At 45.8% G+C, this 14,293-nt stretch overlaps 1 protein-coding gene across 1 annotated transcript in view; it reads left to right on the top strand.

Annotated features, from left to right (window-relative positions):
- Window positions 1-3,067: 3,067 nt before the first annotated feature.
- LOC149355847 (acetylcholinesterase-like) overlaps window positions 3,068-14,293 on the top strand; it is a 59,238-nt gene continuing 48,012 nt past the window's right edge. The window contains exons 1-3 of the mRNA XM_089576205.1: window positions 3,068-3,278; window positions 7,187-7,340; window positions 13,879-13,950. Of these exons, the coding sequence (XP_089432331.1) occupies window positions 3,068-3,278; window positions 7,187-7,340; window positions 13,879-13,950 (437 nt within the window). The remainder of the gene's footprint in view (window positions 3,279-7,186; window positions 7,341-13,878; window positions 13,951-14,293) is intronic.

Below are 14,293 nucleotides of genomic sequence, written 5' to 3'. Positions count from 1 at the left end.
AACATTGAAGCAGAAATTTCTCATCTTGCTCTATAACCTATGCTTTAAACATTTTGAGCTAAAGAAACACATTAAAAAGGTACATAGTTGATATTGAATTATGAAAAAATTCTGAGTGCACTTCAGTCTGCTTACGTGGAGCAATGCGCACGCATATGTTTTGGGGAAAGGCAAGGGCGTAGCAGCTCTCAAATCTCGACATCTCGATGGAAATCTCAACCGCGCCTTAACGCACGCAACTGAAGGTGCATATGTCATTGATCAGAGCCCCTGTAGCTAGCTAGGGTCCAACTTCGCATCTCGACATCTCGGTGGACACCTCAAACGCACTTTAAGGGAAAATGTAGTCTCATAAAGCAAGCAATCGGAGGTGCACATGTCATCGATCCGAAACCCTGTTGCAAGCTAGCCTCTAACTTTACTAAAACATATAACCTATATATGCAAAGAGAAATGCTATGACACCACCCGAAATGCTGTACGACGAACGGTTGCTCAAAATTGTGGTGAATGAATTCGGGAATACTGCCACCACACTGGGGTCAGCCAGTGATGATATCGCTGGGATGTCGTCTTCACCAGCGATATCTGTTGCTTAAACCAGCGTCATCTTTTGGACGGACGCCGTTTAACAACACGCGTCCCTTTCCGTCATTCCTCCACTCTCCCGTCTGCGCGTGGCAGCGATTGCGAATGAGCTCAGGTGTGACGTCAGCACTCCGTAAATTGCGCGTCATCCTGTTACGTCCTCTCGCACGCCGGCGCCCGGGTTCGACTCCCACGTAGACCCCAATTTTCTTTTGTTATTTGTATTGCAAATGTCTCAGCGCATACATGACGTCATAGGACCGATGACGATCCACATACCTAGTGACATCACAGGGGACCAACTTCCAGCGAAACATGATGCAGACACTTCCGGCATCAACACAGCCATCTAATGGTTTCGCATTAATAAGGTTGCAAAGTTTGCTCACTTGGTCAGGACTACTGCCTGACACCCTACACTAGCCATTTCTTTGCAGAGCAACTCGCTGTTTTTTCAAGCTTGGTACGAGTAGCTGGAACAATCTGTGTAGAGTGTGTTTCAGCGAATGCTTTCAAGAATTCCTAAGAAACGCTGGTCGCAAAAAAAAAAAATATCCAGGAACAGACCTTCAACCACGGTGGACGTAAGAATTCTGCAAATCATGGTAATTAGCGAACTTGCATCTTAAATTTATTATTTAGCTTTCCAGTTTTGCACAGCCTGGTTGGTAGTGGCAATTTTGTCCTCTCACCACGTGCCAAATTATGCCATATCATTTTTTGAAGTGAAGAAGTCGTTCATTAAAGCCGTACAGGGAACAAGGAATCTGATGCTTTTTATTGTTTTTTTTCGCACAAAACCGGCACAGCGCATGAGAGGCGTAGGAAGTTCGGCGCAAACGCCGCGTCCGTTGGTGACGTGTAGCAACGTCAACGACGCCCAATTCGGGATACTTGCGCTATTGTACCACGTCACGCACTTACTTTGTTTTCTCGCTTTCAAAAGCGACGGCAGCGCAGTTGTCAATGGCTGCCCTTTTTCATCCACCAAGCCACAAAGCAAAAGGAAGTGTGTTTTGGTACAGTAGTGCACCATTTCTTGTTTTCAATGAAAATTTAAAATTTGATGGGCAGATTTGATGGGCAGATTTGATGGGCAGATTTGATGGGCACAAGAAATCACTCTAGCTTTTCAAGAGACGCTTAGTTTACAAGAGAAAATGTGCATATAAAAACTGATGAAAAAGGTCGATTTAAAACACTGCACGTTTGGAGCAAAACAGAAGAAAAGTTAGGGTTTCGCCTCAACTAAACCTTTTTCCGGTAGTTATACGCGAACTTCACTGCTTAAAGCAGGAGAAAAACTCCGTTCATTCTCGCAAGTGAAAACCGCAACAGTCGTAAAAAAAACTAAGCGTTGAAAAAAGCCACTTTTCAGGGCGATCCTAGGACAAAATGAAAAAAAAAACTTTTTGACGTTGGCACATCCTAAGTATTCTTGGATCCTTGCCTTCATAAAATATTTATACTAATATAAGAGTAATTTTTTTTACTTCATTGGACCTAGAAATTTCTCTCGGTTCAGCAAGGCACGATGTCATCAAAAGCGCCGACAATGTCGTGTTTTTCTTCCCCGGAAAACTGCGGCATTTCTAGCAAAAATCGGACATCAGCTCGGCGCATAGGAGCTCGTTTTAAACACACAGGACAGAGAAGGAGAAACACGCGCTACGAGTGCTATGTGGCGTGTGTTTCTGCCTCTTTCTCGGGCGAATTCACGTTTAGCTTTTTGTAATGTCGCGAAACCACTTGCATCCTACCCTCAAAGCTTTCATAAATGAATGTTGAAACCTAGACTATCAGTACATCTGGCAGAACAGCAAACTCGAAGCTGGGAAGACCCGACATTTCGTGCGACAAAGTCGTGTCACATTTGCGTCTTTCTGCATTCGCCTTCACCAGCGGCTCTGTACTGCTATAGTTGAAGGATTTGTGAAGGCAGTTCTGCAGCCTTGTGTTCTGGTATGTTATATTAATGTGCATCCTCCGCCGTGGGGCTACTCTTATATTTCGCTTGGGTCTCTCGATGTACAGTTCATGCTCCAATCTACAGCTTGTATTCTAAGAAAAGAGTTTGTTCCCTATTGTGAAGCTGCGCCTATTTGAAGTTTTAAAAATGATTTTTTTCTGTAATTGTTTTCTTAGTGGAGGTCTTTATTGTGAACCGACAGTGGCGCTGCGGTTCTTTTTTTAAGGCACTCTGACTGAAGCTTTTCGCGTATTTTCGAGAGTTAAAATTGTAGCTCATAAATCGTCTCTAATTTTCTAGCTGCCTAAATGAGCGAGAATGGTGCCATTCGACCGCCTGCAACATCTTCGAACTGTTCACTTTTAACATATGCAAATTCTTGTTTAAACCTATGATCGAGTCACTTCAAAGCCCAATGCGTCGTCACCTGTTTCTTCTAATGGTTCCTGAGAAGGGAAAAGCGGCGCGCGACTAAATAGAGGAGCCTGACGCGAAAGCAGAGTGCGCCCAATGTTGCCGGCCGCAGCTGAGCGCAAGATTGCGGCGCGCAGGAGGGCGTCGTCGTCGGCGATGCCTGAATTCCCACCGGCTTCGTCGCTGCTGCAACTGACGGGCACCTCTGGCGGCACGGACGTCACACGAGAGCAGTCGCTGCGCCGCAGCAGTGCCAGCCAGAAGCCGTGCTTAATACAGTTCGACGATCAGCCAAAGATGCTTGAAGGTGAACGCGCTTTTTCATACTTTCCTTTATGCAGAACGTGTGAAGGCAGCATCCATTCCTGCGGGCCGTGGTTTGCGCATTCCGATTTTCTACCGTGATGGCCAAAAAGTAAAAAAAAAAAGCATTGCGAATGAAATTGCGTACTTTGCCAACTCCTCACAACGAAATTGTAATTTACTTTGGTAGCCTGGACACACTGAACACGCCTAATTCCAAACAAAAAACAAGGAATGATTAGATTACTAAACAATTAGCTATGTTGTTGGCCGGTTTAACGGTGAGTATACAAATGAGGCATCCTCTGCAGGCCAGGAAGTGCTGTCATGAGCAAAAGTAAGAGGCCCCTGCCACAGCGTGTCGAACCGTGTCGAACTGCATGCGGGCGGCACCCGGAGAAGCACCCCTGGTGTCGAGACCGGCCAGTGCGCACGTATGGCCTATCTTGACCGCCGGCACGCTCGCCCACATCGCTCAGCGCATCGCGCTGTCAATCGGTGATCTCAGGGCCAGCCGCCGCTTGGGCTGCATTGAAAGCCGCCGAGTGCAGCTCAGCCAGTGGCTCGGCGATGCGGCTGGTTGTCGACGCAGTAGTTTCAAAATATTAACTCTACAAAGCTTTCGGCCCTGCACTTCATCCAACAAGAACGCCTTAGACATCAAAATTTTCGTATGTGGTAGTCGGTGGCTCATCTTAAGGAAAGTATATACAACGCAAAATACAGGGACAGCAGCGCCAGTCCTGTTGTTTGTGTCTTCTCTGCTGTCCCTGTTTTCTGCACTGTATATACTTTCCTTCAGACAAGCCTTGGACATGCCGCGAAGACATGGCTTCGGATTGACTTGTGGTGTCTTGTTGGCTGTCCAGCGGATTGGATTTTTTGGTAGTTCACTTTCGTTTCCACTGATGTTTTGTAGCGCTTTGTGGTGGTGTAGTTATCTAGCACGGAGTTCATTTTAGATACAAGGCATCCGAAGGCTCTGTACCCTTAAGAAAGCTGAGCATAGTGTCTATAGTTCCTGCTGGGCCTAAAGTTCATTTGCCCTATCATAGGGCCCATTTATACGCACCAAGCTGGGTTTCTACAACGGCAACCTGTGCACTGAAAGGCGACAGAAGGGAACAAAGTTATTCGCCAGTTTATAACTCAACACCCTGCTAGTTTGACCACTATGCAAATTTCTCTTATATTAGACCTGGAGACACATATTTTCGAAGCGAAAAGTACTTCAACAAGCGCCACTTATGCTAACCCTACTCGTCGAGGTTTGCATGTTATTAATTTCGAAGTGTGGCGTTGGCCGCGCATTGCATGCAAAAGCGACTTTCACTTCATGCATTGATTCAAGGAAAGACCCACATGTTGTGCTGGTCAGCATGAACACCACCGTCACTTACTTGCGCCAGGACAGGCTTCTGCTTCCTAATTGGGTCATGTTTTCCTTCGTAAAATTCGTTAGCACAGCACCAAGACATGGTGGGAGCCGGTGCAAGTGCAAACAAGTTTTTCATAAGAGGGTGAGGGCGAGTTTCTTATGCACAAACCATAGCCTATTCACGAACATAGGGCATGAACTGACAATGGCAAATTGCTCCAATGAAACGCTCCTATTTTTTACAATGCCGAAGCGGAAATTTCTAAAGTGTATCATTTTAAGCGTTAACAATTTTTTTAAAAGAACGTTTACTCTGAAAAGTACATTTTATAGACACAAAAAATTGTAATGGATTAACCATCTTTGGGGACAGACAGAGAAAGCCCTCTCTCACCGTGGGGATATTCAGTGCTTGTTTAAATCTCTCTGCTCTTCTGCTCCTTTATTATAATGTGCTGCGAGCATATTTGATTATAGGAGATATTACTTGTCAAACAAAGTTTGCTTCCAATATTTTATGAAAATTTGTATTTCTGCAGTCGTAATAATGTTTTAGGGCTAACAATAGCCAAGCCATGTAACAAACCTCGTTTCTAGGCATTACAGCAATGGATGAACTCCTCTCCTAAAGGCAGATATCAAACTAGGCAAGAGGGATAGATTATTCCACGAGAACACTACTGACATTTTTGCCTCCGTAAAGATGGCTGGGTTGCTAAGAAAACTGCAAATGAAAGTCCCGAAATCCTTCCAGATTCAAAGCGCTTGCGAAAAATGAAGTCCCGCGTGTCGTTTTTGCTACTCCGCCAATCAGATACGCCACTTCCAAAGACCGAAAACTCGGCTGAAAACAGAAACCGAAAGTTAACAGATCAGTGATCATCTGGCGCTTACAGAACATCCCAGTTAACCAGCCTTTACGTTGAAGCTAATGAGACGGCTCTAGGGATTTGAAGAACCTCACTGCCATCTACATAGGTCGCAAAAATCAGTTCTCTTCCGAAACAGCTCTGCCATCCCGGTGCCACCAAATTCCCGTCCAAAAGATTATTAAACAACGAACCACAATTTATCAGGCATTTATTACTGTGATTTGAAGATAAATGCAAAGAGTTAGCTGTACTAGCTGCTATGCCTAATATTTCATCGATAAAAGGCCATTTGCCTCCATGGCACAGCCTCCCCGCTGTATGTGACTTCACACTGACACAAAAACCAAACACCCCACGAGCACACACTACAAAAATTTTCTGCACTGCAAGAAAAATGTGACAAATACATTACGTTTGTACTGATGTCTTCAAAACAGAAAGTTTTGTTGGAAGTGCAGTAATTCCAGAAAAAAGGGAAAATAATGATACGACTGCCACAGTGCCCATCGGTTCTTACTTCCGAGTGTTATGCCATCTTCGCAGCAGAGCAAATAGTAAAACAGAACATTCAAAACAGCACCATCTGCACTGATTCTCAGAGTGTGCTGAACGCACTGCACTATAAAAATGCTGCTAAACCCGAATAGAAAACATCATATATAATATAGTTTAAGTCACAACACAACATTAAATTCTGCTGGGTACCTAGCCATGTCAGAATTGCAGGCAATGGAAAAGCAGATGCGCCGCCGCGGTGGCTCAGCGGTTATGGTGCTCGGCTGCTGACCCGAAAGACACGGGTTCGATCCCGGCCGCGGCGGCTAGAATTTCTTTGGAGGAGAAATTCTAGAGGCCCGTGTACTGTGCGATGTCAGTGCACGTTAAAGAACCCCAGGTGGTCGAAATTTCCGGAGCCCTCCACTACGGCGTCTCTCATAGCCTTAGTCGCTTTGGGACGTTAAACCCCATAAACCCAACCAAACCAAAAGCAGATGCATGCTCTACACATGCTTGGTATGGCGAAATAAAACACGTGAACATACTTCACAGGGATTGTATGAAGGTAATGTGCAGAAAACCCAGAAGCAAGTGGCAGGCTGCATGAGAAGAGCAGGTAAACAACAAACTGCTTTCTGTAAAGCCCATTTTAGGAGAATGGAAATCATGCAGGCATCAAGAACGTTTTACTGAAGTTATTTTATGTCGCCTACGCATTGACACACACACACTCCTTACGCACAACTTCTTATTAATAAAACAAGACAATCCTCTCTGCGGAGAGTGTTGCGGTAAACTCACAGTAAATCGCATTTTAATTTCATGTACAAAGCTTGAACAGCTAAGAGAAAAGTATTTTACAACATTCTATAATGAATGCATCCCATTACACCCCCTGTTGCTTTTAGGTGAGCATGCACTTGCTGATTTTTAAAGTATTTTCATGTTTGCTTAAGGAAGCCAGTATATTAAACAAACTACAGGTATCTTCTTTAACACAGGACATTCTAACCGTGTGTTTGGTGCATCAGAGCCTTAGTTGCTTTTGCGCCATTAAACTCTATATAACTAAGGATCAACAAGAAATTTGATGGCTTTAGCCTTGCTGAGTATTCCATATATGCCCTGCGCGTAGCCCTAACCTTCCGGCCCTTCTTTTCGCAGACCCCACCGAGGTGAGCCTCAGGCCCGTTTCGACTGCCACGCGCGGCCGGCGTGCCTCCGTCAGCAAGGGCAGCTCCGGCGCCAAGAGCACGACGACGTATCTGGGAAGCCCGCGCACACCGGAGCGCAGCTTGACGCCCGTAGCCATTCGAAGGCACTGTGTCTCCCTTGTCTCGATGTGTTGCAGAAATGTTTGTGGTTGACGTCGTTTGTTCCAGTCTCCTTCCCAATAACGACGAAAAAGGTAGCAAGACAACTCGTTGCCAAAGGCTAAAGCAGCGAGCGCCTTCAAAACAACGAGAGTACCACTCACTATTTTAGACCCTACAAAAAAGCATTAACAAAGAAAAGAAAAATTGCCCTTTACGGTGACACTTCATAATTTTCTAACGAATAATCAACACATCTTAAACAATTGAGCGCCCACAAAAAAAGAAAGCACTTCCACTTGACAGTTCGCGAAAAAGCTAAAAATGCAAATGCGGATGAAAATTCTTCCTTGTCTTACTCAACATAACAGTGTCCACACTGAAGGAATTTAAGTTCCTACGGTGAACTTCGATTCGGTCAAATGCTTAGGGTAATCCCCCAAGCTGGAGGAGATTTGTAATAAGAGAGCGATTACTCTTTAGGATCCACCCAAGCATGGCCATACGGCTACCCCAGGCCAGGACCAATTTTTCTTTAACTACAGAGTTTCTGAGAAAGCTGTATTCATTTCGTTTGTAGCCATTGGCTGCGCTTTGGTGTATGTCAATGTGTAATCACTCCCTTATTACGAACTTCATACCGCTACGAAGGCTGGAGTTGCTCATCTTTTCCTCGTTGTATACCAGAAAAGCAAGTGGGCAAGAGGAAATTCTAGACATACTTTTTTACAAACATTACACCAACCCATGCTCTAAATTTTTAGGTCTAATTTCTCATAAATCTCTTAATACTTCCAGACTGTCAGATGAATGGATAACGGCTATGAATTCATAAATTCGGCTACGCTTCTGCAACTTTAAACTCCAGGCCAATCTCTCTAATAGCCCTGCATTTCAAGTAACAGTACATAATGCAAAGCACCTGATTTTTACGATCCCCATCACTTATTGCCATATAATGTTCACAGATTTTGTCTCGGGTGATCAACAATTTTCTAATTACAAAAGTTGCCCAAGACCTTCCTCTATGCACCGTCAATGATTGGTCTTTCTCACACTGGTGTCTTAAAGAAATACTCAAGCCCGAACAGGCCGTCGGCTTGGGCTGCGAAGTACGTGCTAGCTGTATAGCAGGCCTCACAGCTCTTCTCCTCTTCTAAGAATCTGTAATGGCTTTCTGGATAACGCAGATACACTAAGCTAAAACCTGCGATGTAGCGTTGCATCACAGCAAGACAAACAATTAACACTTTTTAACAGTTTAGTTTAGTCCACACTTAGTCTTTCCAAGATAGCTGCAGTGCTCCCCAGCTCTCAGCAGCTGCCCCCGCGCGCGTCCCGATAAATAGGTAAGGCTTAGCTTACCGCCGCGATCCAAGGGCAGACTGGGCATAGTCAGTGGTACCTCCGGCGTCGAACACCCTCCCCGTTAGAAGCGGAGCTAAAATCATTACTAGCATTCTTACTCCATGCTATCCTTGATCAAGGCTTTCATGTCTCAACGCATGCCCCCAATTCGGTCACACTGTAAGCCAACGTTCCCGACAAGTCGACAGCTCAAAAATCCAGGTGGGATCTTCTCATTTGGTGCAAGTCGCTTCAACATTTCTATCACTGCACATCTTATTTGATGCAACTGCATACCTCACGGATTCGAACCCGCAGTGTGGGATGGGATTTGCTCATTTATAAGATATATCTGAAGCGCTGCGCTGTTCACGTGAAATGTGACACCATCCTCTACATGTTTCATCATGTAGAGCACGTGTAGTACCAGTGCCTAAGAAGGGAGACCCCACAATGATTACTAACTACCGACCAATTTCGTTAACATCATCTTGTTGTAAGATGCTTGAACACGTCATAGCCAACTTCATCAGAGATTTTCTGGAGGATAACAATATACTTTCACCTGCGCAGCATGGTTTTCGTAAAGGATTTTCTACGGTGACACAATTAACAACGGTAATCCATTCCCTTTCTAGAATTTTAGACAAATCCGGCCAGGTGGACGTTGTTTTTTTAGACTTCAGGAAAGCCTTTGACCTTGTTTCACACTGTAAGCTTATTGAAAAACTTAAAATGATTAACCTTCCTCCTTTCATTATTAACTGGGTTGCTGCGTATGTCACTGATCGTAGACAGTTTGTTAATATTGATACGTACTACTCCCATGAACTTCCAGTTACTTATGGCGTCCCTCAGGGCAGTGTGCTAGGACCATTGTTGTTTTTAATATATATTAATGACATTGTGAGCGTTATTACCGAACCCGTCCAAATACGATTGTTTGCAGACGACTGCGTGCTGTTCAGGGAAGTGTCAAGCGAGGATGACCAGATAACTCTTAATAATAATCTACAAAATATTCTTTCCTGGTGTCATTGTTGGGATATGCAATTGAACGCTGACAAAACAGTGTATATGAAAATAACCAAGAAACTTAATAACCTTTCTTTTCCCTATGCCCTCGGGACAGAACCACTAACCGAAGTCAGCGAGTATAAATATCTTGGCGTCACACTAACAAACAGCCTAAACTAGAACACTCACATAACTAACGTATGTGACACAGCTTTTCGGAAACTTTGCCTTCTCCGTCATAAATTGAAGCATGCCCCCGCCGAAACTAAACTTTTAGCTTATACATCATTAATAAGACCAAAACTTGAATATGCATGCGTAGTATGGGACCCTTATACCAAAACTAACATTGACGCTATCGAAAGAATCCAGCGTAAGGCAGTCAGGTTTATTTTTTCGAAGTACCGTACAACTGATTCCCCGACAGCACTAATGAAACAACATGGTATACCGACACTGGAACTGAGAAGAAAAATTCAGCGCTTAAAATTTATGTTCCTTCTTAAAAATAACCTTCTTGCTCTAACTCCTGATCCGTACATAACACCACTTACTGCACGCCGAACACGACATCGACACGATGACTCTCTAACGCCATACAGCACCAGAACTAATGTTTTTAAATATTCTTTTTTTCCTCGCACGATAACAGATTGGAACAACTTACCTCTGCCTCTTCTAACCAGCGTTGATTCAATTGAAACCTTGAATTGCTCTTGAATATTTTTCTTGTCTGCTTTTTGGTTGCCCAAACTGATCGTGTTTTTGCCTTACTGCAAGTTTGACATTTCATTTCATTCATTGGCTTACTTCTGTTTGTTTATGTTTCACTTTCCCAAATGAAGAGCTCGGTTTGCATTTCGTTTAGTCCTTGTTTTGCTCGTGTTCTATTGCCCATAGAACAAGTTTTTTGAAATTATTATTTGCTATATTCGTTCTATACGCTGATGTCATTTGTATGCCCCTCCTGCTTGGGCCGTAAAGGCCTGCAGTATTGAATAAATAAATAAATAAATAAATAATCAATTCGCCCGGCAGCGACCCAGCCTTCTATAAGCCCGTATCGGGTACCGAGAGCTCACCGGGAAATGGCGTGGTTACGGCTTTGATCGGACCGGTCAAGGATGCCACGAACTTCGCCCTTTCACCTCTCCAGCGCTAAATTTTTCTAGCTGAATTGGCTATAGGTCAGATCACGAAAGCTCACCATTCTGCCCTCTTTGACTCACACCTAGTGTGGCTCTGCTCTTGCGGTTCAGAGGTAACACTAAAAGCAGACTCATCCCCGCTGAAGCGGTCAGGGCTGAGTCCTCTCATCGATCACAGGGCGCCACTGTGTTTCCGTTACGATGGTTGGCAACGTGGCCTGCGCTCCTACGATTCCGGCGATTGTTTCTTAATTATCTACAATCAGAGATCCCTTCTGACCCACCAGAAGCTTCTTTTAGGGATATTTGTTTGGGCTATGAGGGTTTCGTGCCACGGCGATCAGCACCAGATTGACCTCTTCTCTGCCCAGAGGGCACTACTCCCCTTGTGCGTGTTGAGCCGCCTCATTCGCGCCTTTCAGAAAAGGTCCCACATAGCACGCGCAGTTATTCTCCTATTGCGGTTGCGGACTGAATCAAGGCGGCTTGACTTAGGAGGGTAGATGTGTAGGCCAGTTGGTGAGACATGAAGGAGCTAGACACCGCAGCGGACACGGGACAGAGAAAGAAGACGACACAGGGCGGTACTTGTCGCCCTGTGTAAGACGACACAGGGCGGTACTTGTCGCCCTGTGTCGTCTTCTTTCTCTGTCCCGTGTCCGCTGCGGTGTCTAGCTCCTTCAAGGCGGCTTGCTAGCGCCCGTCTGCTCGCTATGCGCGTTGTTCTTACGGTTGCTACCCTCTACAACCGGCAGGCCTGAGTGGCATTCTGCAGTCATTGAAGGCACGGCTACAGCCTTTCGCTCGCCTCGGTCTCTCTCGTTACTTTCATTCAGCTCCCGGAGGTCTCTGCGTGAAAATTCCAATCTTATCTTTAGCCACCTCCACCGCACAACGGCTAATCCTTTCTCCTCATTAATTTGCCTCCTACGCCAAACCTCAGGCTCTAGCTCGCCCATTATTGCCTGGCCGCTCGGCTACCAACCTGAAGCCATCCATAGCTCTTCACCTTGCCCTTCAACTCGAGCACGTCAGGCAAAAGGATGCGGTAATGTAGGAAATCACTCAGAGCTGATGTCAGGGTCCTCGCTGCTAGGCCGGAACAACGCCCACCTCGACGCTACGACACCCGATGCAGTCTGCGCACATACAGCCCGACACCAAGGAATGCCTCCATGAGACCAACTAGAATTTCTTGCCTCTGGGGGCATGACGCCTATCCACCCTCAATCTGCTGCTATCGCCTCGGGGAGCTCGTATTCAACCGGGCACGTGCTTCTCCACTTCGGGGTCGAAATTCCCGATGCTTCGCGCACCTTCAACCGCCTTTCTGGGATATGCTGGAACTCCCTGAAGTCTTTTTATACTCCTCCGGGTTGCTGCAGCGCACCAGTCCTGTTCAGAATGCGTCAGTTAAGTCGAGGGTGTCGGCGGGTTTCGGGCAATTTGGCACGCAGCCCTAAATAAGAGGCCAAACGCCGGACGTGAAGAATTTATGTGCATCACGTACAAAACTGTACAAAGCAAAAGTTAGCAGGTGCGACTCTACGGCGTCGGCCTAATCAACCGTCCAACATTTGGTCAACGCACGCTGTGTCGCAAACAGTGGAACCTGTCGCGACATTGCGTTCTAAATGGCTCCCCTTGTGATGCTGAGATCACTACAAAATAAATTATTAAATTACGAGCTTGCAAAGGTTAGCTCTTTTACGTTTGAAATTAGGTTTACCGGCAGGCTAAGAGATCGAAAGAAATCCTGTTTCACACGTCCACTCCTAAGATTGGCCAACACCAACCAGTAACGCACTCTATAGTGGCACGCAGAAGCTATCATCTTGTGCAACCACCCTCTGCCATCCTCGACCCACCTTTTCAACCCACTTCCACCGTTCAAAACTGGCACCCACTATCCAACTTTACCCTCCAGAATCGCCACCTACCTTAACGCTCCTCAAGGTCCTCACCCACTAGAAGCTCACGCAGCAGCAAAATGAAAAAGCGACGGCGAAATCAAATTCAAACATTCAGTGAGAAATCCATCTGCCCCCCAGAAGCGCCAACAATCGCTACCTACACACCCCTCACCACCGGCGCCCTCGACCCTTCCCACTTGTGGGGACTCGTCCCCTTTGGTTTACTTTCCCGCGACGCACCCTCCTTAGTTACTTCAACTAACATGGGAGTGCGCCGGCGTCGCAGCGATACGAGCGTCACGGACGGTCTAATTGCTGCGCGCGCGAGAGGGTGATAGCATTCCCACTTCAGCTCGGGAACTCCACGCGCGCTGACGTTCCGGCACCGCACTCTGCTCTTCGTCCGCGTGGTGAGGCCTCGCGAGGAAGAACGTTCTCCCGCATCTCGTCTCGTCTGGCTGTGGAGTATCTCCCCTGCCCTAGCGTGGGTGAACATTTGGTCGTAACTTTGCTCGTCTATCGGACGACCTTGATTCCTTGGCGTATTTTTTTGCTAGCTGGCGTTATTGTTGTTGCAGCAATAAATGCCTTGTTTGTGTCAGCCAGAGTGTCGCTCCTTTGTTCACCACGCGCTCGGTAGCGCGTGCGATCACGGGGTGAGGTTCGGGCAGTTTTGAACGGTGTCAGCCGCAGTTAAGCAGGCAGGGCTTATATATATATATATATATATATATATATATATATATATATATATATATCCCCTATTACAACCCCACACACTTTACCCACCCAGCAAAAGTATTCATCGCAGTAATCATCCAGGGTAAATGCAATTGCTATCGTATCTATCCTCCTCATTCTCTTCTCAAATCCGCAGTTCGTACACGAGTGGTGAGCCTCAATATCGTGTTCAGTGAAATGACAGTCCGCGTCCGTGTCACTATTTGTATTCAGTTTCAGTTAGCCTTTATGTTGTTTCTGAGTCACAGCCCTGTGCGAAAATGGCATGAACGCTGTGTGCAATAAAATTCCTCTCGACTAACTATTTTCTGTCGAACAGATGTTCTAAGAAGTTTTTTTTTTTACTTGAGCTCTTGCGCGCGCGGTTCCTCTTTCAGGATTCTATGGCATGCAAACCAAGACGACTCCAAGGACGGCCTGCTGTTCGACGACGAGGTTAGCTCTCGACGGTAAGTCGGAATTGTCATCTTATAAAGCATGTACAGAATACAGACAGCCCCGATATAGAGGCTTCTTGCATTCTGATAAATTATTGCATTCAACTGTAACATAGCAGTCATACTTTCATTGTGTATGGCTGCGTATATAAGCGTGCTAAAGAATATCTGTACGGTCTGCATATCGACCATAGTCCCCTAGGAAAAAACTGATAGAATACCGGTCAGGAAGGGTGCAAGACAATGTGACAAAAACTCTTCGCTGCCACTCGCAGCATATCTGAAAGAGGCATGCGGAGATTTGCCTGGGAAGAACTTGGTGATAAAGTTATCGGATACCATCTGAGTAACCTGG

This window comes from Amblyomma mixtum, chromosome 3, assembly GCF_055824585.1.
Source record: "Amblyomma mixtum isolate Tamu chromosome 3, ASM5582458v1, whole genome shotgun sequence".
NCBI lineage: Eukaryota > Metazoa > Arthropoda > Arachnida > Ixodida > Ixodidae > Amblyomma > Amblyomma mixtum.
The sequence above is the reverse complement of the archived record's forward strand: the minus strand, read 5'-3'. Positions and strand labels throughout refer to the sequence as shown.